The sequence below is a fragment of the Pleurodeles waltl genome, chromosome 3_2 (genome assembly GCF_031143425.1).
Source record: "Pleurodeles waltl isolate 20211129_DDA chromosome 3_2, aPleWal1.hap1.20221129, whole genome shotgun sequence".
Taxonomy (NCBI): Eukaryota; Metazoa; Chordata; class Amphibia; order Caudata; family Salamandridae; genus Pleurodeles; species Pleurodeles waltl.
In genome coordinates, this window is record NC_090441.1 from 116,722,884 (window position 1) to 116,749,306 (window position 26,423).

The following is a 26,423-nucleotide window of genomic DNA, read 5'->3' on the forward strand; positions in this document are numbered from 1 at the left end:
CCTTCCAGCCCAGCTGGGGAAACTCCTCTGCCTGTAATTTCGCCCTGCCTCCGTTGCCCTTTAGGTGAAAGGCTAAAATTACGGACAAATGCCGTCCGTTAAAGCTTTCATCACGGACAACGGACAGCAGGGCGAAATTACGGACAGTCCGTGAAATTTACGGACGGGTGGTCACCCTAGCACAGAACCTGCCCACTGCGCACCAAGCCCCGCACTCCAAGGAAATGCACTGGTTAACCAACCAGCCAGCCAGCCAGGTCTGACAGAGGCAAGGAACAGGTTATGGCTGGTTGACGAAAAGTAATAGTGCACGTCAGAAAAGTGACGTAAATACAACTCAACGCCGTTGTCTTAAATCGTTCAGTGTTGTAAATCTGGTTGAAAAGAATATGTTTAACTTTGCGTCAATCAATACGGACTAGTGTGTGTGTCTAGTCCGTATTGATTGACGCAAAGTTAAACATATTACACCACCGTGGAGTCCGAAAAACAACCAAATTATCAGATAGAATATATAAACTGAACTTTTAGCTCCCCCTGGTGGAGGAAGATGGCGTCTGCTTAAGAATAATTCATGGTATCTAGTAACTGGAGTGTATTTAATCGATTCTACATTAACGAATGTCCAAATGAATCAAAAACTCAGGCTCCAAATCGTCATGATGGCTGGTAATTCATTAACTGCATATTCATTTTCTATAAAAACGATAAATTGATTAAATGCAATAAACAAAACAACTTTCTATGTAACTCCTTCATGCCCTTCTTTATGCAGTTCTGAAAAACGAGCTATTTCAGAATCATAATATATATATATATATATATGTGTATGAAGTGACTTATGAACTACGTTAAAAATAAAAAAAACTATTGTGGATAAGAACACAAAGAAGCACCGGAAAAGGGAAGCCCCCAACTCTCTGCAGCAAACACAACATCTAAGGGAAATACTGTCAAAGGCTAATGTCACAGCTCCTGATTAATGAAGGTGCTTAGTTTGGAATAGATTATGCATCTCCTGCATATATTCAGGTGTTACTCCTCGATCTTGGCCTTGTGTGGTGGGCTTTACTCGCCGGACTCATTTCACCCTTCCCTTGTGATGCCTCCCTGCCCGAGTACTCCAGGTCATCCTTCCCTTGTGGCACCTTCCAGTCTCAAGCACTCCATGGTCCCCCTCCCAGGAAGCTTGAACCTTCGACTCTCCTGTTCTGTTGCTATGTAAATTTAGTCTGTTTCCCACCTGCAGAGTATCAGGTGTCAATTTAGGATAGTTACGCTTCCACTGTGAACCAATGAATTGCATCATCATGCACTTGCACTTTTGGTTCCGCTGTACTTGTTTATTGTTGCCAGTTGCACCTGCAGCGTAACGTGATCTTATCCAGGTTCATTGGAATATTCCACGCTTCCACATGGGACAAGTGCCTTCTGGAACACTCTTTTCTTCCAGCATAAATACCCCCATCTGAACCTGCATCAGCGTTTATCCTTGTTCCAGTCCTGCACAAGCATCGTCCCTGCACTCGCCTCCTGAGTCGTCCGGAACTTCCAGTGCTCTAGTCTTCCAAGCCTTCCTGATGATCCTGGCATCTGCAACGCTTCCAGTGTCTTCCTTCATGATCTACAATTCCACCTCCCCTTGAGCCTCTTGCACCAAGTCAACTGTTGTCTTCAAATTCCAATTAAAGTATTAGACAAGGCTCACTACTTCCCCCTCAGGTTAGTACACACTAATCAATCTAGTATTCTGGGAGAAACTTAGTGCATGAAGTTGTTATTTAAGTTTGATTCTGAACCCTGCATTTTCCGTAGAGTGTAAACAATTGATAGATCATTCGGAGTTGGTCCAGGGAGTCCAGATCCTATTAGCCAGTGCGCGAGACAGCAGAGTAGTCCCTTCAGTGACAAGTTCATCTTTTCTTGTTTTATACCAAAACCCCCACCCTCTTGGGGCAGGTTTTGGAATCAAACAGTAACTTGTTTCACTAAGCGGACCCAGCTGGGATTGGAAGTCCAGCATCGTCCTCGCAGCTGGAACCAGGTCAAAAATCAACCATATGATTTCACCACATATACCAGCTGCAAAAAAGTCAGCAGACGTAAGGATTCACAATATATATCAGGACACAACTTGGAGGTCAAAATACTGATGGGTCCACTTACCCCCAATGTGTGGTAATAATGCAATTGACTAGTGGTGAATCCGTTTCTAAAATCTATGCTATGAACTGTATAAAATATTACAAGTGACTTTGAAGAGTTCCCCTTTTTAAATGTTTGACAGAAGAAAAACAAGTGCTCAGCTTCGAAATTAGGAAGCCATTCAACCTTTAATCTCTTAGACACTGTCCAAGATAAGCCCAGAAGGGCAGAATCCACCAACTGATTTTCAGGTTAAAATGAGTCTAAGTGAATTAGTTCTATCCAAATTCAATACTTGCAAATATTTCACATGCAGATATAGGAAAAACCTGCCTTTACTGTGATCCTCCTGAACTTAAATTGCAAAGCCAACACAGCATTTCAAAGTAGCATGAATATCCTTTGTGTCTGGAACTGGGCACTTATGAAAAGCAATGGGCCACCTGCGTATCAGATGACGCAGTGACTCATGCGTAAAATGTAATATGGGCGGCAGTGCAGAACCTTGAGGGCCACATGCAGGGACGGTGAGCTGTGCAAAGAGTGGGGACTGCACTTAAGAACCCCTTAACCACTCCCAGAAATCGCACGGCACTCCCTAAGCTATTGAATACTACCAAGAGATCCGTCAGGAAAAACATTACTAACCAACCCTAACATTAACACCAGGCAGATATTCAGGACATGTCAAAGTGCGATGTTCATACTATGTCCCTTTCTGAAACAAGAGTTACTGTTCATAGGATTGCCTCTGTGTACTAAGCACACTTCAGAAAGCACTCACAGTAGGGTTGCGATACACTAAGCACATGATGCAGGGCTGACAGTTGTTCCATGTGTACTCTTCGTTAAGCACATGCTGCACAAGCGGCAGTCAGCGGCAGGGCGCTTCTGGGTGCTTGCACACACGGCAGCCCACCTCTGGGCATCTTGCAACCATACACTCTTCATGTGAATAGCGCAGAGTTTGCAATGTTAGTCTGAGTTGGTGTGTTGCTCTACACAAAGCAAGTGAAATAAAACAAGAATTTGCAATGCACTGGGTCTCACATATTTCGAACAAGTTAATTGGTATCTTTTGACAACAGCGCCTACAAGCAAAAACAAAAAACACAAGTGGAAACTGAGAAAAAGACGACTTAAAATAAAATAAAGTTAGCTTTAAAAAAAAATAAAAAAAACTTTGCAATTTTGTTTGTCCTGCTGGGCACGTTTTTGCCAATCACAAGCCTCCTGTTTGCGGGGCACCAGAAGTTAGAACAAAATAGTACCTCGAGCACATTGAGAGCAGCGGACGGGCACTAATTAAGTTGAAATCAATTAGTGCATGATCCCTGCTCCACACAGAGAAACAGAAATGATGCTTGAAATGTCTTTACAAATTACAAGGCTGTAAAGAGTGCCACACAATCCAACAAATGGTGAGCGGCAGGCGGGCTCCAAGCCCTTTACTGAATACAACAGTGTCGCAAGCGAGACGCATGTGCTAGCGCATGCACTCACAGGCTCGACCCTAAAAAATATAATGCACTGTATGTCTACCTCGATGTACCAAGCACAAAATAGAAAACATATGTACTTCTTCACATATATAATACAAAAGAGTCTGTTGCCTTCGGATAAGCGTTGACAATACATTTGTTCTATGTGGCCCAACCACACAAAGTACAAAGGCTCATAAACGTGTGGCTTTACAGTGGAGGGGACTCGCCTTCAGAAAGTTCGTAAGTTCGATTATCTCAGAGTTGACAACTTTCTTTTCTGGAAATCCCAAACAGAAATGTGCTTGTAGTAATGTTTCACAGGTCATCAGAGGTTGCCAAAATTAATAAGGCGTTTCACCCGCATTTGGTATCTATTGAGCTGAAGGCCAAACTGCATCATTATATGGAGCTGACATCTGGCGCATGGCAATGTCAAAGATCTCACAAGGAGAACATTTTTTTTGAGGTAGCTATTTAAACTGTCTCAAAGCACCCCTATTCTATCACTGTTCTGGGATAGTGGCCTTAGAAGATTGGGGATACAACAACCCCAACACCTTCTCTTCTGGATTAGATTGTGGTCAACCCCCGAGTTTATCCCATATAGGAATGGCCTTGCCGAGATCAAACACTATTTATTGCATCACGGGTGTTTCAAGAAGGTACACGGATACCCACAGTTTTCAGCTGGAGTAAATTTTTACTCGCTGCCTGGTTTATCAGGAAGAGACAGGGGCTTTTACTCCGATTTAAAGTATTCACCTAATTCCCCTATAATCGTGTTTTAAAGGTTTTGATGGACTGTAGAATTTTTATACAATTTGATTTTCTTTTGTACATTTATTGTGCTTAGGTAGCTAATACCAAATCAAATAGGACATTGCTTATGCAGGCATTACTCTGGTTGCTCAAAGCGCCAAAATAGAAAGCACAAGAGAGGGTCCTGCATCAATAAAAAGACAAAAATCTGGGCTATTGAGAGACATAGGGGAACACAACATGCCATTGAACCCGATTTTATACTTCGAATAAAAAATAAAAATAAACTTTACAGCCACAACGTTTTAGCTCTATAAAGATTATGCATCAGTCGGCTGATTTTATCATTTTAACTCTAAAAATCAAGCAACACATATACTGTGGCCAACAACAAAAATGAAGAGAAACACATTCGCTGTCAGGGAGACAGCACACACCATAAACTGTTGTGTATACAATGAGCACTTTGGATTGATTGTTGTTTTTTGTCCTCATAAAGGAAGTCCCACCACACCACTCGAGGGTCATCAACCTGCATCGAGCATGGTGAACCGGTTTAACCAGGTTAAACCCAAGCAGACACAGCACTTCACCTCTCCCAGGCATACCCAATGCTCTTATCCAACCACAAGCCCGGGAGGGGTTGTGGGGGGCTTGGGGGGGGGGGGAATGTGGGAGGAGGAGGGGGTAATCATTGGACTATATACCGAGAGAAATTCTATTTTGCCGAACATTTTCCCAAATGGCCCAACATTCATCGTTATTACCCATTGGACCACTACGTTCTAAGCAAGAAAAGTAATCTACAGAAGACAGCCAGTTCAAAACATTCGGGGGTGTAGGGCTGACCCATTTTAGACATTTTTGTCTCCTAGCCAATAGCATCAACAAAAACAATATACACTTGTACAGCCTGGATAATTTCTGGTCCCATGTGGAACCGGGGGAGACGCCAAAGAATACTAAAGGGGAGGTCACTTCCACTTCAGTACTTCTAAATTGCTTAAGAAAACCATTAATCCCAGACCAAAAGATACCTAGATTTGGACAACTCCAAAACATATGTATATCGTTTGCATTCAGCTCCCCACATCGTGGACACTTTTTCTGACTTCCCCACAGTGGATAACTTCTGGGGGACCAATAAACCCTATGCATCGTAAACGTTTTTTTTTTTTTCTTTTTCTTCAAAGCAGCTGATCTAGTTACCAACCACAGCATGGAGCTTGATAATTCCCAAATATGCACTATATCCAAATCTGGCAAAACCTCTCCCCATTTCTTCTCGAGAACCAAAACCACAGAATCTGAAGGGTCAAGCAATGCAGGATACCAAACAGAGACTTCTTTATGTACCAAGATCAAGGATAATTTCTCTTCCCAAAAATTATACACTCCGCCTTTCTCCTGATGGGATGCCGCCCAACTTGCTAATTGTAAGTATTTAAACCTAGAAAACGTATGATCTGTTAATTCCTCAAATCTTGACTAGGACACCAACTTCGCTTCTTTCAAAATTTGGCCCCACCTTGTCACTCCCTTTAACACCAAGGCCAATCTATCTAAAAGAAACTCAGGAGTACCAGGGGAGTCCCAGACCAGAGCTTTTGGACTGTAATAATGAATATGGAGGACTAGGCGTACCAACCACCATACTCTGGCAAACGGATCTTTTTGAAAAATTTCGGGTGACCAAACTTATATAAGAAAAAAACTATCAGCGGCTAAAAACTCTTGAGTCGCTGCGCCCCAAAAGAACGTATATTCACACCTATCCCGTAGCAAGATCCTAACATTTTTCAAGTGAAAGGCTAAGTAGTATTTGTAGAAATCTGGAGCTGCGATCGCCCCCTTCCCCTTGGGCCTACATAGTTTTTGCCAAACAATCCTAACACCTTTTGATGACCATACAAACGAGGTTAAATCAGCTTGCATCTTCTGAAACCAGCTCTTCTTGATTTCCAAGGGGATCGTATTAAACAGGAATGTAAATTTAGGAAGAATAACCATCTTAAGAATATTTACTCTACCTATAAAAGACAGAGGGAGCCCAGCCCAAGTCTTAAGTAAGTTACGAGTCTCCTTAAAAAGCTTATCAAAATGAATCCTTGCCAATTCATTAAGGTTGGGAATAACTTGAATTCCCAGGTATCTAATCTGGTGCTTAACCAGCAGGCAATTAAAAGTAGTATTAATTATGGCTGCTAAAGGTTCGATATATAAATTAAAAACAAGAGGAGATAACGGACAACCTTGCCGCGACCCTCTCTGAATGCTAAATCTAGAAGATAACTTATCGTTGATCAAAATGCAAGCAGATGGATCTTTATAAATTACCTGAATTGCCTCTATAAATCTCGGGGCCAACTTAAAGGCCTCCATTTCACATTGTAAAAAACACCAGTTTACCCGGTCAAAAGCTTTGGCTGCATCAAATGTGAGGACCGATAGAGGAACTTTTTCAAAGGTCGCCAGATCCACTGCACCCAACAAGTCAGGAGTCAACTCATGCAAATATCTACCTCTAACAAACTCTTTCTGGTCCTCATGGATCAAATTGCAAATCACACTCTGGAGCCTTTTAGACAAAAGTGTAAAGCTTATAATCTGAATTAAACAGAGATATTGGCCTATATGAACTACAGAGGGCCGGATCTTTCCCTGGTTTCAAAAGGAGGCTAATAACTGCCTCACCCCAAGACTTGGGCATATCAACCCCTTCCTGTAAAAGAAGGTTAATCAATTCTGTGAAAATAGTTACCAACCCCTCACGAAGGTTACCATATAACTCATTAGGCAGACCATCTGGACCCAGAGCCTTCCCCTTCTTTAGATCCTGAATTGCTGCTCTCACCTCCCCAGAATCTATTTCCCTATCGAGTTGGTTCTGATTCAATGCTGTTAAGTGAGGAAGATGAAGCGCATCCAAATACGCCTTTACAGACGTTTCAGAAGAATGCTGATCTTCTGTGCACAGACTCTGAAAAAAACCCACAAAGGCCTCCTCTATCTCAGAATTGGTTGTGAATACAGCTCCCGTAACCTCTGATTTAACAAGCGAAATAACATTCTTGGAACGGTCGGATTTGGTTTTCCAGGCTTAAAGTTTCCCACAGCCTTCCCCATATTCGTAGTGGGCAAACCTGCTGCATTCCCATGCCCTTCTCACTTTCCCCTCTAAAATTAAGCCCAACTCAGATCTTGCAGATTCTAACTGAGCGTTGAAATACCCCTTCTGTTTCTCCTCCAGCCTTAAAGTAGCCTCCTGCAAGGAAGCCACCTTAAGCTCAAGTAAAATAGGATTCAGTACGTTAAAATCCCCACCAATTATAAATGGGTGTTTGGTAACCAATAAATGGGTAAAGAGATCTTGAAAGGGTGAAGGGTCATCAACATTAGGACCATAATACCCGGCGATCGTAAACCAGGTACCATGCAAGGCGGCCTCCACAATCAGCCACCTACCCCTAGGATCCTTCTTAACATTAGCAACCTTCACTCCTACCGATTTCTTTATCAAAATCCCCACCCCTTTAATCACACATGATTGATTAGTATATGCACAATAACCCACCCAATTCAGATGTATAAGATATACATTCCATTCGGTCTCTAACAAATGAGTTTCTTGTAAAATAATTACTTCCTCTTCTACCCTCTTTAGGAATTCAAAAATTCTCCTCTCCTCGCAGGGACCCGTAAAACCATTAACATTCCATGATAAAAACTTCAATGGGGCCCCCTTTAGGTTAACCATTGTAGATTAGAGAAGAGTTCTCGCAGGAGAACCATAAACTCAACAAAAAGTTGAAGCCCCTCATAAGAGTACATACTACACTGCTGAGGACATTTTCAAATATTGCATAACTTCCCATCCCCCCCCCCCAACCATTCCCCCACCCACCACCCATTGCACGTGAAAAGAAAACACCACCTGACCTATATCCCAAACACACCCAATACCTCCTCCACCCAGGGAAACCCTCCCTCGTCGTTCAAAGGGTGACTATTACCACCCCTGTGAGCTCGAACCGGCCGGCTCTTTTCAAAGAAAATAGAATCAACATTGACTTTTCATTTTCTCAATTAATGCCTGGACTTCCGCAGGTTCCCTAATATTGTACATGGTATTGTTCCACACAATCTTCAAAAAGGCCGGGAACCTCATCTGGACTGTGGCGCCATAGGACCTGAGATCCTGCATATACTTCCTCAATTCCCACTGCCTATCTAGGGTTGTTTAAGAAAAATCTGAATGAATCCGAAAAGACCAATCGCCCATTGTAAAGATGCCGGCCTTGAGAGAATCAGACAAAATTCTTTCTTTTACAGAGTAAGTACCAAAGTTAACAAGAATCTTCCTGGGGGTCTTCCTATCAGGCTTCCTCCTGAAGGGATCCCGGTGAACTCTTTGTATATCCTCTTTCAACCTTATCTGGTCCATAGGGGGAAACATTTCCGGGAACATGGCGGCTGCGTAAGTTTCACGGTCGCTAGCTCCCCCCGGCCGGCGCTCCGGACTGGACACCGGGAGGCCGATGAGCCTCTTACTACGTCCCTGCCCCCTGCGTGAGCCAGGGCATGGCAGGGAGTCGAATTTCTTCGTGGAGACGCCAAGGCTCAGCGTTCCACACACCGGATTCTGGCTAGAGGCAGCTTGTACTCTCCATCGAGGAAAACGTTCTCTTTGCCTCAGCCGTTTCCGGGGGCCACGTTTGGAAGCAGCTTTTAATATCTTCAGGAATAAGTCAGGGGAGGAACCCAAGGATCACAGCAAGTATTTTTCTGCCATTTTAGTGGGAGGCAGTGTTTTTATGACGCCAGTGAAATTAAGAGTACGTGCGTCTTCTAGGGCCCCCCCCAATGGTGCAGAGTCAGAAAGTTTTATCAGTATTGGGAAGGGGGAGGAGGCCCTTCAAAAAGGTGTAATTAACAGCTCGCTAGTTCCCAGTAAAGGGGGGTCTAGTAATAAGAGAGCGCAAGTGAAGGGGACTGTAAAATATAATAAAGGGAGTTTGTCTGCACCCCTTCCGCCTGATTTGGAGCCTAGAAAGAGGCACAGTAACAAGCTTAGTAAAATCAGTAAGGCTTTGTGTGCTCAAGGCTTACTATCCGAGGGGGGCAAGTTGGCATCTCCCCTTGCACCCTTTTTGAGGAATACTTTACGCGGTGTAGAAATGCAGCCTCCACAATCCTTGGAGACCTCTCCTCCCTCCTTGACCCCCTAAGCCTCTTCCCTTGGGTATGGGAAGCAGGCTGGCGAGAAAGAGTCTGCCCAAATTCAATCTGTTGAGAGGTGAGGCGCAGGACCCTTTGGATACGAAGGCCTTAGAGTCTGGTCTACCTACTCATGATTCTACGGTACAGAACCTCTTGATTTCCTTATCTGAGGAGATCAGAGGTAAATTTGAGGTATCGGAGTATAACCAAGGAAAAAAATCAGAGAGTCCTGTGCGGCATTGGAAACTAAACTTAATGCGTTGACTGAGAGGATAAGTAAATTGGAGACGGCAGTTTCAGAGCAGGAAGCTCAAGTACTGTCCAATTCCCAGGATATTTCTCAGTTGACACGCGATGGGCAAGATGGTTCAGGAGAAGCTAGAGTCTTTGGAGAATAACATTAGGTAACTGAATGTTCCTGAAGGGCTGGAAGGGGATGATATTAAGGCCTTTGTATTAACCCTGTTCAATAAATCTTTCCCCGCTATGGACCAGATAAGGTTCAAAGAGCACTTTGGATTCTGAATACATTTCCCAGCTTTCGGGTCTGTCAATTCTTTTGAGGACATGGAGGGGAGAATATTGTTTTTCTTTGCTTTTCATAAAGCAGTTTATACTACAAACCAGGAACTACAAAACCCAACAGCAGGACAATAAGGAAATACAGAAGACTTCACCCACCCAACGTCCAATCAAACCCTCGTCCATGACAAAGAGCAAGGCCATCTCAGCCAGTGCTTAATTTGTAAATAAAAACGTGTTGGTGCCCAAAGCTCTCCTCTGAAATAGTATTCTGTGCTCGCATATTCAATTGCAGCAGCCTTGTGAGTCAGCGTAATCCTGAAGCCAATTTGGGCCTCTTTATTTCATGTACAGCCACTCCCTGCCCCTTCAACTCACTCTTGCAGCTTTCTGCTTTTTTCCTTCGTGACACTTTTTGGTTTTTCTCTTCCTCTGTCTTTCACGTGTCTTGCTCGTAGTAAATGCTTGAGCAGTGCTTGAAATGGAAAAATAAAAGTATAGGTACTCTGCACCAGAGTACCTGCTTGTTTCTGAGAAGTGCAGATACTGTCCAATTACAAGTATTACGTTTTCCTTGCGAAGTGCAGGTACTCTCCCTCTCAAAAAAAAAAAAAAAAGTGCTGGTACCCAGTACCTGACTGGCCCATTTAAAGCACTGTACTTAAGGCAGAAAAATAAGTGCCGGCCCTCAAAATTAAGTGCCGGTGCTCTGCACCGGAAACAACATGCACAAATTAAGCGCTGATCTCAGCCTCTTTCTTTCCTGCTCCAGTCAAGTCAATTGCCTCTTGCTTCCATATTGCCATAAAGTATAGACTTCACCTCATGCATCAGGTTCTCGCTTTCCCAAATCGGGGCACTCAGGGGGTTGCCGAACTACAGACCGCACTCATGAAAAGACATGAAGAGATTTGTAAAGCGCTCTTAACAGACATGTACCAGGCGCTGCATTTAAGGAATTCCAAAATCCTGCCCAGGATCCCAAAGGGAAAAAAACAACACGAAAAAAACAGCCCTAAGCTACCAAAAAAAAAGAACAACAAAGAAAGAACAAAGAACTAACCCAATACAGCCAAAAAGGACAAACCCGTGAAAAAACAGGTTTTTAAATGTGTTCGAAAGGCGACAAGAGTGTCAATCTCAGCGATGTACTCGGGCAGGATTTTCCATAACCTAGCAGCTGCCTCGCGCCGGAGGGTGAGCTGCGCAATAGTCCCCTTTCAATGCCGAGGGCCGGGTCGCCATTTTAGGCTCTGCGGCTCCGTGCTCAGAGGCTGACCTGGTTACTGCTGCCCTCCTGCGCACCGCACCCGCCACTCAAGCTTTACAAACCACAAAGGCGATGTAAAATGTACACATTCTGTTCTGCCGAACAAGTGAGGCCTATCATTCAGAGCGTGAACGCTTGTCAAGCAGGTGTTTCCCCTACCAGTAGCCATAAAGGAAGACTAAACCTTAGTTTGACGCCACACCCATCCAAAGAGTGCAGGGGCATCATAAAATATTTATTGTAGGTTTCTCGTGGTCTCTTATTCAGACTGTGGCTGCAGCTTTCCATCCCACTGTGCTGATAACACTGAGGCAGAGAGGCAAGCTGCCCCCACAATATTCGGAAATAACATTTCCTAAATGATAGTTGACACTGGACATGAAAGATGGCGAAGGATTAAGCAATAGCGCGCAGCCTATTAAGTCCCATACTAATGAGCTAATGAGCTAACTAAGGGGCCATCTAAGATCCTTTGGCTACAAACAAGGAAAAAAGACTGTACACTCGAACACGCTAGATGCAAGGGAAAGGCTTCCCCTTTACTAAGGCTCAGGGGGAAACAAATCGTGCATCACATGAGGATGCATTTGCAAAAAGGCGAAGCCCCAGGATTAGGGCTGTTTCCACACACTGCAACACTACATAAAAGGAAGATTCCACTGCCAAGAAATCACAGCTTGTCTTAGCAAACTATTTTACATCTAGGGTTCTTCAAGGCTTCTCCTTGCCAACTGTTACAAAAACTTTATTATGGAATGAATATCCCATTTTCATAAATCGGGACAACAGCACATTTGCTACAGAAACAGCCAATCAAGAGGCAAATAAAGAAATGTGGGTCCAAAGATCCAGCATACAGTGCAATCTATGGTGAATGTAGATGTCTTCTATAAAGAAGTCCCCATCCCTTTTATATGAGCCAACCCTCCTTTCTCGCTGGACTCGACTGCTCCTAAGTGGCATTAATACTTAAAAAAAAAAAATACAGTATCAGGTTAAAGATTTGTGAGACAGTTGTGGCAAGAAGGTCATACAGCACTTTCCGGGTATTGTAATTAAAGTGGATTTGTTTCAGTCTACTTTATATTTAAACAGACTATTTTCTAGTGGTGCTTATTTTCAAGCCCTTCCTCGTTTTGAAATCATTTCATGAATGTTGCATGTTTCTTTAAAGGAGTGTTATTGATCAAAAACTCTTCTCCAATCTTAGGTCTCACTTACTGACAGCTTTAGGCTGTCTCTTTCCAGAAGGCCTTTTGTTGATCATACCAAAAACCTACAGCGGCCTTTAAGCATTCCCACTGCTTACCGCTGGTTGACTGTCACTCATTTGCTGGCTTCTCATTCAATGGCTTTCCATCCTCTTCTTGCATTTGCTCCTCGGCCTAAATACACCCTCTCTCTACTATACTTCCGAGATGCTTGAAATGGAAAAATAGAGGAGTGCGGGTACTCAATACGGCCCATTTAAAGCACTGCTTCTGAGTAGATAACTTCCATCCTTCTGCTGCTCACATTCAGGGAACTACCTTTTCATTTCATTTTTTTTTTTTTTTTTTTTTTTTAAAACACTTAATGATCTGTCTCTCTCATGTGTCGTTCTCTCCCAACTCGAAGGTATGCATACACCTGCAGGCTAAGTGTTGTCCCCTCTCCTCATCTCGTCCATTGCTTCTCCCACCAGTCGGTTATCCTTTTCTTCCTCACCACAGGGCCTCAGTCTCCTCAGATGCTCCCATTCCCACTTGATTTTGAGGCTCCCTAGTGAATTCTCCCCCCATTGCTACCCACCCCCCTCACATCTTCGCCCTTAAGCATTTATTTGTTTACATTTGCAGTTTTTTGGCATGCGTGGCAACCGCCATTTGTTGCTAGATGCTCAGTTTGTAAGACATATGCTTGTGCACATCTACATGGTTTATTTATTTTAAATTACCACTCCAAGACATCCAAAATCTTGGAAAAGTCAATTAAAAAAATGGCGGTTGCGTAAGGGCGCAGACAAGCGCATACGTCATGTGAGGCTGCCATAGCATCATGACGCACAATAACGCACACACCTCACTGCACTTTTTTTTGGCTAGTGCGGTGTAGCATTGGCAAAAATCATTGGCAAAGCAAACAAGTCACGAAGGAGAGGGCTATCGGCATTTCCCGTGCTTCATGCAGGGCTAGATACTAATAAAGAGATTTCCCCTATTCCTGCTAGCATGACAATATATTTTCCTGCAAGGTTGCCAGACTTCTTTGAAGAGTTATTCACAGTTTGAATGCTGTTCATGGTAACCGATAATTGGTTATACTCAAAATGTTGTCTGCAATGTGCATATGATGTTACTTTTCTGCATACTGTACCTTGAAAATGTTAAAGAAATTATTAAAAAAAAAAAAAAACAGACATGGAGCGTTTAGCAGTTTCATCCACTGTGTGAGGGGCGTCCTGGTCAAAGCATTTCAACTCTTGTGATGCAAACTGCGATACTAGAAATCTCTGGGGAGTATTTCAGCTCTCCTGGCCTCTAAGACATCTTATAAATGGTTCTGTCCATGATGTGCACCCCGATGTCATATGGGCATGGGCTGTTTGGTAAGAGCTGCTAAATGCTGTAACTGACAACTATATAACGAGGATTATGAAGCGGAATAATGAGCAAGTGTGTGCACTTTGAAAAAAACTTTATAAGAGGCAAATAAGTAAAAGCAGAACTCTACTAACCTCATCGGCTAGACTGTCATCTGGATCATATACTTTCAGGTCTATAACATCTGCAGATAAACCAAGAGAAGCAATTTCTTCTGCAAGAATTGCTGCAAACCCCTGAAAGTAAAACAAACAGTAGTTAAGCTTCAAATCAAGCTATATAGCAAATAAAAACAGTGTGTTAAAGTTAATTTGCAGATAAATTATTAGAGACTCCAATGAAATTTGCTTAAAAACATTCAAACTGCTTAATTATTCCTGGAGTCAGCACAACCCAAGTATTCCAATATTGAAGTTTAATTTTTTTTATTTAAGTTTTTGCTCAAATAAAAATTCCCCTCGACCAAAACACAAAGTGAAGATTGCTTACTGGTACTCTACATTAACATGGTGTCCAAATATCTGTTACTACACCTTTACCAGGGGGGAGCATATATGCATCAGAAACAGACAACATGCTTATCCCTAAAATAAATGTACATTTCCACACTTTCCATTGAAAGGAAAATTTTACTTACCTAGTTGACATCTGTTCGTGACAGTTGGGAGTAACTCGTGGGAACTAAGAAATCACAGATGACTGTTTCGAACCGGATCATGGGAGCACACGTGTGAACCATACGGCGGAAGAAAATCTAATAGACTCGATGCCCAGGGGCATTACTAGCAGGGGAAGGAGTCTCCGAACCTCGTGACTCAAAAGACTTCTTTGAAGAAAAACAGCTTCCAGACCCAACACTAGACCAGCACACCTACAGCCACACGTGATGCGAACATGAGCATATACTGCCCTCAGAAATGTGAGCTCTGCTTTACTGACTAATCCTCAAGATATACTGGCAGAGTTTTGAGCTTATTAATCTGTTTTATACACTTTAGAGTGGAAAGATGCCCGGGAAACAGAGTGCCTTTATGAATGATTTGCCCACTGAAAGACAAAAAAGGGACCTGCTGAACCTAGACAGCACGGAAGGAAAGGTAGCTGTGGCTAGAGATGGTATGTCAACAGTCAAATTCCATGAGAAGGATGGGTTCCCTGTCAAATTTTAACCACCAAGTACCTGATAGTCCAGCTACTAACATCAACCATTGGAAGAGCCCTGAAACAGGCATGCATCCTCAAAACGTTTAACATGGCAGGAATTTCTTTACTCCTTAAGCACGGGAAGGACCTCCTTGCATGCCCAAGCTACAGGTCCATTTCACTCATCAACACGTGTTAAAATTCTTGCGAAGGTGTTGGCAAACAGACTGGGAAAAAGTATTACTGCCCTCATCCACTTGATGCAAGTGGGGTTTGTAACCAGCCACACACCCGCTAACCATCTTCGAACTCTCCTACACCTTCTATGGCAGGAGCAGAACTATACAGATGGAAAGATATTTACTGTCTTTAGACGCTCGAAAGGCATTTGACCACGTGGAGTGGGGCTATTTATCCACACGATGGACTGCATGGGCCTGGGACCCAATTTTATCACTTTACTCAAGGGTATTGTATAGTCCCCCTTCAGCTTCGGTCTCTTGTGGGGGATTCCTTTCACCTTCCTTTTTTGTTCATAGGTGAAACACAGCAATGATGCAATTTTCCCCCTTTTTTTTTTTCTTAATTGCTCTAGAACCTTTGGTCATTGTGACCCGCAAGGAAGACAACATCTCCAGGAACTCCACTTTGAAAGGTGAACACAAAGCCATTTACTACATGGATGAGGTCTTGGTCACTGTCTCACCCACCGGCATCTGCACATGCTTACTGGCCCTAGTGGTCTAATTCTCCAGTCTTTTGGGCAATCAAATTAGCTGGTCCAAATGTGAGGCACTCCCTAGGACCCCAGCAAGTATAGGCCGGCTATCATTCATATAGAAATGTTCAAAACTGAAATAGCTAGGAATATTAATTAACCATGGTCTTTAAAACATTGTGCAGGACAATATTACACGCCTTTTGGGCAAAACTATGGCAGGCTTCCAGAGATGGGAGGGTTTGCGACTAGCTATGGGGGGAAATTTAAAAAAAAAAATTGTTAAAATGTGATCCCCCCCCCCCCCAGTTTAATTATGTGTTAGGGATGCTCTCCCTCCCTGCAACCCCCTCCATCCCTCCTTAAGGAAATAGAGGGGTAAATCTTGGCGTTCATATTTGGGAAATAAGCCAAGGTTGAAAGGCCTAAAAAAAAACTATACGCAGTGACAACAGTTGGCGGTCTCCACTTACTTAACATGAAATGCTATTGGTTAGATCATCAGTTGGCCCATTCCATAGACCTGCTAAAGACACATAGGGGACACCCCACTTTGGTCTCACATGGAGAGACACCTGCTTAACTCGTCAGGGGATCTGACTGTATACTATAAACTTAATTTTGCCCTCCCAACAGATAACCCATTGATTCGGACTTCAAAATACAAATAATGCAGAGTGCGTAAACTGTAGCAGAGTCACCATCCTTTCCACAGTAAAGCACCAGTGTGGTGTAACAATATGATCTGAATTGGTGGAGCAGAACTTCACTGGTCAATCGGGAAAGAGTGTAAGATTACCCTTCTAAACAACATACTGCATGACGGATCCCTTGAATCCCTCTTAGACCACCACCATTCGCATTTCTTACCCATCTCACAACAATGGCGCCATATGAAGCTGATCCATCATATGAATGCGGTCTTCCAAATGACAACCCTGAGATTGCCCTGCTCACCAATCCTTCAGTACTTACTCATCTGGAGTTTGGGGAAACCGATCTCGTGCCCATACCCCAATCTGAGTTACCATGTCTTCTCCCAATCCTCCTTCTCATGGACCTGGCTTGAACACTGGCCCAGCACAATTCTCGGAGAATGATGATTGGGATGTCTTACTGCCTGAGCATGATCAAGTGCTGACGGGAAACACATCTGAAATGTATTTTTTTCAAGCTTCTTCACTGCTGGCATTGGTGCCCCACCAGGCTACATAAAGCAAAACTTAGTACCCATTCAAAGTGCTGGCAATGCGGACTGTAACCCGGAGACATAGTACACTTCCTGTGGGAATGCCATGACTTACAGCAGTATTGGCAACAAATCTGGCACTTGATTAGGCAGAAATCAGGATCAGGGGGTGGCTTGGGAGTCTACTCAGTACAACTAGCTCCTTTGCATGACACCTCTGACCTAGTACTGCTTACTAACCAGACAAACAGATGGTTGTTCCATGCATTTACAGTGGCAAAAGTAGGCATTCTTTGACTGTAGAAAACATCAAAAGTCCTGGCCCTATGCACTTAGTTGGATGACACGAGTGAAATGGTGGCCTCTTAATCACAATATTGTGATATCTCCCCAATCTTCCTCTTTTTACTCCTTTGCATCTGCACACACTTTATTGATGTAGATGTACACCCTACCTTCCTGCCAAAATGGTTTTGGATAGACCCCACCCCCCCACTCCCCAGACTCCCATCATGGATTTCTGTATTATAAGGGAAGTCACTACACAGTCACCCCAAATTGGTTGTCATTAGATGAGATGGAGGGACTAATATGTTTTGGGGAAGGTGTTGCATTATTCCCTTGTAGGACATGTCCTGGTCAGATTTATCCCTTTTCTTTTCACTGGATGTACAATCCTTGCTCTTGAAGCATGTAAGCATGTTGTAAATTCTAAGTGAGACTTTCTCCACTTTGTTTTCGTAAAACCTGAATAAAGAACTGCAAAGCATAAAATGGGCATATACCTTCCTCTGCCCCCTCGGCTGGAACGTTCTTTAGAGTATACCAAAGATGCACTAGAGACAGTGGTTGAAAGTAGGTGAAGGTGGGAGAGGGTTTGTCGCCCTAAGTGGGAAGGGTATACCCAGACGTGGGTCCCGTGCTTCCCATGCCACTGGATTCAAGCTAGCCTGGCTGATGAGGGGTGAAACCCCGAAACCGGTCCCAGGATGCTTGTTTCCGGTCCAGTGAGGACCTGGCTTGGCAGTTCGGGCTGGACTGTTCCCATGAGGAACAGGGTCAAGACTGATTTGCATATGGCTGGGTCCAAACTGGGGTGGCATGGTGAGCAAAAAAACGATGGATTAAACCCAGATCTGTGACTGGGGGTGAGTGTCTGACAATGTTCAGCATTCCGTCCATCACTTGTTGTTTTTGCTTTGTCGCCCTAAGTGGGAAGGGTATACCCAGACGTGGGTCCCGTGCTTCCCATGCCACTGGATTCAAGCTAGCCTGGCTGATGAGGGGTGAAACCCCGAAACCGGTCCCAGGATGCTTGTTTCCGGTCCAGTGAGGACCTGGCTTGGCAGTTCGGGCTTGACTGTTCCCATGAGGAACAGGGTCAAGACTGATTTGCATATGGCTGGGTCCAAACTGGGGTGGCATGGTGAGCAAAAAAACGATGGATTAAACCCAGATCTGTGACTGGGGGTGAGTGTCTGACAATGTTCAGCATTCCGTCCATCACTTGTTGTTTTTGCTTTGTCGCCCTAAGTGGGAAGGGTATACCCAGACGTGGGTCCCGTGCTTCCCATGCCACTGGATTCAAGCTAGCCTGGCTGATGAGGGGTGAAACCCCGAAACCGGTCCCAGGATGCTTGTTTCTGGTCCAGTGAGGACCTGGCTTGGCAGTTCGGGCTGGACTGTTCCCATGAGGAACAGGGTCAAGACTGATTTGCATATGGCTGGGTCCAAACTGGGGTGGCATGGTGAGCAAAAAAACGATGGATTAAACCCAGATCTGTGACTGGGGGTGAGTGTCTGACAATGTTCAGCATTCCGTCCATCACTTGTTGTTTTTGCTTTGTCGCCCTAGGTGGGAGAGGGTGGACCTCATGGCAGACAAGAACTGACAGCTTCCATAGGAAAAGCGTTTTTGTTTTGCTATTAACATCAGTGGCATGACAAATTTTCATGTCATTTTCAATACTAGTTTGCCAGCTACTTCAGCCGCTGTCTAAAACCCATTTTCCCCATGCTATTTCCAATAGGTATTTTAGACAGGAGTACAGTCCGAACTGCTGAATGGCATTACACCAAATGTGGAGGAAAGATAGATTTAGGTTCAACATTTTTTTTTTGTAATTTGGTGTAAATCTGTTAAGTAGTTTTGGAGTTAAAGCAAAAATATGTATGTAAATAGAGAGACTAGAGACGCGGATAAGGGTGGATTCGCGGATCCACTCGCCAACAGCAATGCCATGATTGGCTGGTGTCAACCTGAGAGGAAAGTTGCAGCCGCCATTTTCTTCTTCAGGACCTTTAAAAGTGAAAGACCAGGTCAGGGTAGAGGTACTTCTGCTGCAAGAGGCACAGCTCTCAGACAGTGTGATGTGCCTCTTGCAGCAGAAGTACAGTGCCAACTACACACACTAATCAACATTAAATATTAGCCAAACTGCTGAGGTAGTGTCTGCTTAAATGAAATGCTACTACAAAGAGGGAAGGGGAATGTCTTTCCTGTGAATTTGCGACCCCAGCACCAGAGCTAAGGAGTCCGGGTGAGACTACTATTTAAAAAAAAAAAAAAAAAAAAAAAAAAAAAAAAAACTTTAGTGGGACTCGGCTCAAGCAGAGTCCCAAGATGGCTGCCAACACTTCCTGGTTTGAAGTGTTGGTAGCCATTCAGAGCTGTGTATTTGCTGTGCACAAGCTCTTAATCTTCGCAAAGCTGTAGCAGTCGGAGATATCCAAATTCGTTTTCCCTTTAATATCTCAAAAACTACAGAACAGATTTACACCAAATAAGCAAAAGCACAATCTGCGTACCGAAAGCTAGCTTTCTGCCAAATATTGTGTAATTCCGTCCAGTGGTTCAGCCTGAAGTTGTGTCTAAAGGTTCCTATGGGAATTAGCATGGGAAACAACTTTTTTTGACATTCAAGCGATCATAAGGATTACGATGGTGTCTCCTAGCGCCCTTCAAAAAGTATTTTGTGAAAACATGTGAATCAGGAAAACAAAGTTCCTGGCAGGACTGCAGAATAACTCTGCAGCGCTACCACAGCTACAAAGTGCAAAACGTGCTACTGAGTCTCTACAGGTGATTATCTAGTGATGGCCTTCATATGCTGTGTTGTTCGACCTCCTTCATCCAAATTTTCTTCTTAATATTTATTGCCGTTCATCCTTTATGATTTTTCATTGTTCAAAAACCAGTAGCATCTCTAAATTTAAATCCAAAAATCATTACCTTGGCAGGGAGAGAAGTTGATAAGGATTTAATCTGCCTCACAGTAGTGCCCTAGTTCCTCGGGAGATATCGGAGGGCCAATAGGTGTCTGGTCTGTCAAGGCTATCATCACCCTATTGCAGTATTTGGATGTTTTGGCTTGCTAACACTGGAGGGAAGGAGCTTGCTTCATCCAAAATGTTTTGTCAACTAGATATAAATTAAACAGGGCTAAAATACAATCTTGATTCAGTCTCTTAAAGGTACAAATCTTATCCATATGGCTCATTTTGTGATAACCTTGATCTTAACTCATGTGTCTGAACACAAGGTACGGATGGCATTCAACAGGGGTAGCGGAATTCCCCACTTAAGCAGATTTTTCCAAAGCCTTTCTAACCTACACCATCAAATGCAGAGCTGAAGGCGATAAATGTGGCATACAGTGATTTCCTACATGTGGCCATCATTTTGTCAATCAATGCAGTCAGGCTCAATAAGGTGATCAATTTAAAATTCTCTGACATGTTGAAATCTTTCTTTTTGTGGACAGGTACTAATAATGATCCCCCCTCACTCCCCTAAACTCTCTGGGATAGCGTTTGAAATGAGACATGAGTTGAACAAAGGGGTTAGTATCTGGACCCATCTTCATGGCACTTGTTTCAAGGCTGGGAGGCCATTTAGAACCAGATCCCTGCCTGGATGGTTCAATTTAATAGCTCTTTCTACTTACTCAGGAGATATCCAAAAGGCAATGTCAGTCGGCAAAGAGTATGCCATCTTCTCTGGGCAGACTATACCAGAAGTTATATTTTTATCCACATAGCTTTTAAAGAAATGGTTTCGAGCACGCTGAACTTTTGTGATGGTTAATTGAGATTTCTTTGCCAAAATGTCCAGGTATTCTTAGCTATTATAACTGCATGTAACTTGGTCCAGTGTCTTTCAGCTTCTCTCCTTTTTTCCTCTCCATTTATAATTCCCATAGCACGATCTTATTAATTTGATGTTTTCTTTGATCACCCTTTTGTTCTTATTGTTGAGTCACTGAGTTCTTAAAGCTCTGTTGAGCGAGGCCTTTAGTGGCTTTATTTCCTTTCCAGATGAGTTGTACCATTCGTTCCATTTCCGATTAATACCTAGCCCGCTTGGTTCTACAAAGAACTCATGAAGGGAGGACACATACAAAAGCCACTGTTGCATGGATTCTGACCACATTCCACACCTGACTGCAAACTCCTGCTGGTGCTGTTCCAAACAAGAGGGATCAAAATCAGTTTTTTTATAATTGGACAATGTGCTGCTTTATGTGACCAACCCAGAGTTAACTCTGGCTAGACTAATGCAGATTATAATCAACTTCAGCAAATATTCCGGGTACACCGACTGGCAGAAATCCTTGCTGGATCCGCTTTACGGTCAGATACCGCAGCTGCTGCACAATTGCACGGTACAGTAACTAGCACAGGCTTCCGCTATTTGAGGATTATACATTGCACAAGATGCTGATATCTAAGAGCAACTTAGCATTGTTATTAGATACGGCAAGATGTGCAAAATTTGATATTTATTGCTCTCTCTATTAGGGATGGAGATGTTTAAAAAAAAAAAAAACTGTATTTCAAGACAATTGAAGGGAAGTTCAGATGACTGCCGTCCGTGAGATGTGGGACCGGCACATACAGAACTAAGTTAACAAGGGGTTGGTACGATGGGTGAATTGCCAGATGTTCAGAAATACTACTGGGTGGCACAGCTGGGCACGATTAATAACTGGGCTTTCCTCCCTCAGACAGCACCAGCGTTCTGTAAGGATAGGTTGGTATTACGACCACGAGGATACCTAAAAGCTCTACATGGGTGAGTTAGGCAGAGACTGGCCGAACCCCACAAGGACAGTGGTGCAACTTTGGCAAACAGTTACAGCATTCCTGAGATGGAAAAACACAGTTACATGGGAGACTCTGCTCTGGGACTCTGAAATTCTGGGTACAGTGCAGAGGCAACTGGGATTTGACAAGTGGGACCACAAAAGAATCTCCAAAGTGGATGACGTTTGGACCCAAGGAGATGTCACCCTTGCCCAACCTGCAACATGAATATCAACCATCACCCTCCAAGACATACAGATGTATGCAACTCCATAACATGCTTAGAGCGGTGATGCCATGGGGGACGGACCTTCTGGAATCCTCTCCTCTCCGCTGGAGGATTGGCTATTGAACTAACTCATACCCTGAAAGGCTACATCACTAACTTAGAAAAGCTTCTTAACCACACCAGATGTATTAAAACACATAAGGAAGCAGTGGGAGCGAGAGCTAGGGGGTTAAAAAGACACAGAATGGGAGGAGGCCCTAGGGAGGTAGCCATACGATCAGGGTTTAGACTGGTCCCACTACAGATCTTTCATCGTTCTTATTACGCCTTAAAACTGATGATACAGTAGGAATGATGGATGATACCCATTGTCTAAGGGGTGGTGGGTAGATGGGTACCTTTTTCCACATCCTGAGTGCCCTGCCATACAGGCGTTCTGGTCTTCAGTGGTGGAGTGCTTGAGAGGCATAGCCAAGAGGGCATAAGTGTCTCCGCCATGCAATGTGCTATGAATATATCTGGGGAGAGACAGACAGACACTGGCAGGGCACAATGGACATGGATGACATTGCTATATTTCTCTTGCCCCTGTCTGGTCCAAAGTCATAAAGAGCTGGGCAGTACCCAGAATTGGGGGCATGGAAGTGGGACATGGACTGGTGTATGATGGTGGAAAGGGTTGTCCACGAGAGTTGACATTGTCACCAGAAATGGGGGAAAAAATTTGAATGGCTGGAATACCGCTTGAGACTTTGACCTTCCTGGTGTGGCATATCCAAGGGACGCCATGAGATCAACAGACGAGAGAAGGGACAAGGAAGGGTCAAATTGTTTTTGACACAGAAACACGCTGGATGGCTGACCACTCTGCTGAGACTGCTTGGTAGGGGCCGAAAACTCTGTAAAATATGGCTAAGGAGAGGGCACCAGTGACCAAGTCTCCTGAAGGAAAATAATATTGTTTTCCCAAAGGTGGTATACATCTTTTTTTTTTTTTTTTTTTTTTTTTTTTTTTTTTTTAAGCATTCAACATTTTTTTGTCCCTTGCTTTTCCATGAGTATATCCTAAAAGGGACATTCGCATTACTTTTGAGTTAGACTGGTTAGGGGGTTAGGGTTGCTTATGTAATGCTCCTGGTAGCTATGCCATATCATTCAGTTGGATTTGTTCCATACACACTTTATCTCTCTTCCAGCCGAGGGTGCTCTTACGGTTAATACTGCGGTGTTCACTGGGACCTTTTCTCAAGCACCCTTAGTGAAGAAGAGGCTCGAGAGGGGGTGCTTTTGGGGACTGTAGTTATCACAGATGGTCACAAGGGAGTCTGTGGCTCCCTTTTTTCAAGGACTCATTGGTTCAAATGTTGGCAGATCTCTTATTACTGCCATGATGACTATATGTATGCCTTACTGGCTAAATGATTTCCTATGGCCCTCTACAAGTGGAGCTGCACTGGTGTTTTGCAAAAAAAGTCACCTCAGTGCACTCATTCAGTTCTCCCACTGCTGGGGTTTGAAGGCAACATATTCAAATGGCACTGGAAACAAACAATTCTAAGACAGGGAGTGAAGTAAAACGTTTAGCATATTACCCCGGTTGAGAATGTCCCTTATACCATAAGATATGTTGTTGTGATATAGGATTTTCTTTTTTGTTTTCTGCAAAAATTAATGCATTAATGTTTGTACTGTCTTTCAATCTGGTCCCAGACTGAGGAGGGGGCTTCTAATTCCAGCTCAGAGTACCCTTGATGGATTGCTGGGAAGGAGGAATGAGTGTGACAATATTAGTACAAAGTTGTGATTATGATCTTGAAACTTGTACGCACATACACGGATTATAATATCCTGTAAACTAATTTTGATTTTGTTGAACGAAAATGTTCACATTGTTCAAAAACTGTAGGAGTCTACTGTCCTCTGATTTACTTGTATTTCTATTGATTTAATTCAAGTAGACCTTTAGAATAGTTATTGTTGAACCATGACTTCAGGATTAATATTAGGATTTTTTTTTTTTTTTTTTTTTAACACTCCCCATCACTTTGTCCTATTATTTTAGGATATGTGTCAGATGGAGACATGCGTGGAGAGGGTGCAGGGATATACTTCCTTGGATTATCCCTAACATTTCTTGCCTTATCCATAAGATGCTGAATGTGACTGACTGGCAAATTCCATTGGCCGGTTGTTGTTTCTTACATAAATGCAACCCTGTGCATTTTTGCATCTATTTGCTTCACTTTCGGGGGAGGTTTGCCTTCCAAATGGAATGGTCAATCCCACTGCTTGCTCAAGTACAATGCTTGGCAAGATCACAGGGCCCCTCGATGTTCACTGGTGTGGTGTTTTTGCCTTCAAGGACCCTCACATCTATCTGCGGCTTGCCCCATTTTTTTTGTGCCATTTTCACCCCCGCTCCTGCCTCCCAGCTGTCCTCTCCTCCCCCCTCCCTACTTAATGGCGGCCACTGCACGGTAGGTCGAGCAATACCACTGACCTGGTCAGTGAACTGCTGTAGGAAAATGCCACTGTTGGCATGGTTACCCCCGAACGTTTTGCCTTTTGTTAGTGCCAGCTATGATTGAAAGTGTGCTGGGACCTTGCTAACTAGGCCCCAGCACCAGTGTTCTTTCCCTAAAATGGTACATTTGTCTCCACAATTGGCACAGCCCTGGCACACAGGGAAGATCTCCAAGGGCTGCAGCATGTCTTATGCCACCCTGGGGACCCCTCAATCAGCACATGAAAACTGCCTCCCAGCTTGTGTGTGCCGGTGGGGAGAAAATTACTAAGTCGACATGGCACTCCCCTCATGCCCACAACCCACTGACTGTGGCTTAGGTAAGTCACCCCTCTATCAGGCCTTACAGCCCTAAGGCAGAGTGCACTATACCACTGGTGAGGGCATACCTGCATGGGCACTATGCCCCTATAGTGTGTAAGCCAGTTCTTAGACATTGTAAGCACAGGGTAGCCTTAAAGGGTATATGGTCTGGGAGTTTGTCAAACACGAACTCCACAGTTCCATAAAGGCTACACTGAATACTGGGAAGTTCGGTATCAAACTTCTCAGCACAATAAATCCACACTGATGCCAGTGTGAGATTTATTAAGAAATGCACTCAGAGGGCATCTTTGAGATGCCCCCTGCAAACCAGCCCAACTGCTAGTGCTAGTGCTAGGCTGACCAGTCACTGCCAGCCTGACACTTCCAGACTAGTTTCTGGCCATATGGGGCGAGTGCCTTTGTGCACTCTTGTGACCAGGAACAAAGCCTGTCCTGGGTGGAGGTGCCTCACACCTCCCCCTGCAGGAACTGTAACACCTCGTGGTGAGCCTCAAAGGCTCAATTCTGGTGTTACATTGTCCCAGGGAACGCCAGCTAGTGGAGGTGCTGATCGGGAGGAGATAATGAGAAAAACACAGAGGAGTCACCCTCCAGCCAGGACAGCCCCTAAGGTGTCCAGAGCTGAGGTGACCCCTTCCTTAGAAAATCCTCCATCTTGGCATGGAGGATTTAGCCCAATAGGATTAGAGATGTGCCTCCTCCCTTTGGGGAGGGGGCACAAGAAGGGTGTAGCCACCCTAAGGGACAGTAGCCATTGGCTACTGCCCTCCAGCCATAAACACACCCCTAAATCTAGTATTTAGGGGTGGCCCTGAACCCAGGAAATCAGGTTCCTGATGACCTACAAAGAACAAAGACTGCTGACCTGAAAACTACGCAGAGAAGGAGATGACAACTACTTTGGCCCCAACCCTACTGCCCTGTCTCCAGATTCAAAGAACCTACAACAGCGACTCATCCAGCGGGCCCAGCGACCTCTGCTAACTAAGAGGACTGCCCTGCAACCCAAAGGACCAAGAAACTCCCTTGGGCAGCGGCTCTGTCCGAAACAACCAAGAAGAAACCATCTGTAAAGGGACTCCCACCTCACTCTTGAAGCGTAAGTCCAACACTCTGCACCCGATGCCCCTGGCCAGTGTCCAGAGAAACCAACAATGCAGTGAGGACCCCCTGGTGACTCCTACGACGTGTCCACCCTAAAACGACCTCCCTGCACCCCCATGGCG

The 26,423-nt window shown here is 44.1% G+C and overlaps 1 protein-coding gene across 1 annotated transcript in view; it reads right to left on the minus strand.

Annotated features, from left to right (window-relative positions):
• The window catches only part of LOC138286550 (S-adenosyl-L-methionine-dependent tRNA 4-demethylwyosine synthase TYW1-like), a 490,050-nt gene that overhangs the window by 401,489 nt on the left and 62,138 nt on the right, over window positions 1-26,423 (minus strand). The window contains exon 4 of the mRNA XM_069226929.1: window positions 14,117-14,218. Within this exon, the coding sequence (XP_069083030.1) occupies window positions 14,117-14,218 (102 nt within the window). The remainder of the gene's footprint in view (window positions 1-14,116; window positions 14,219-26,423) is intronic.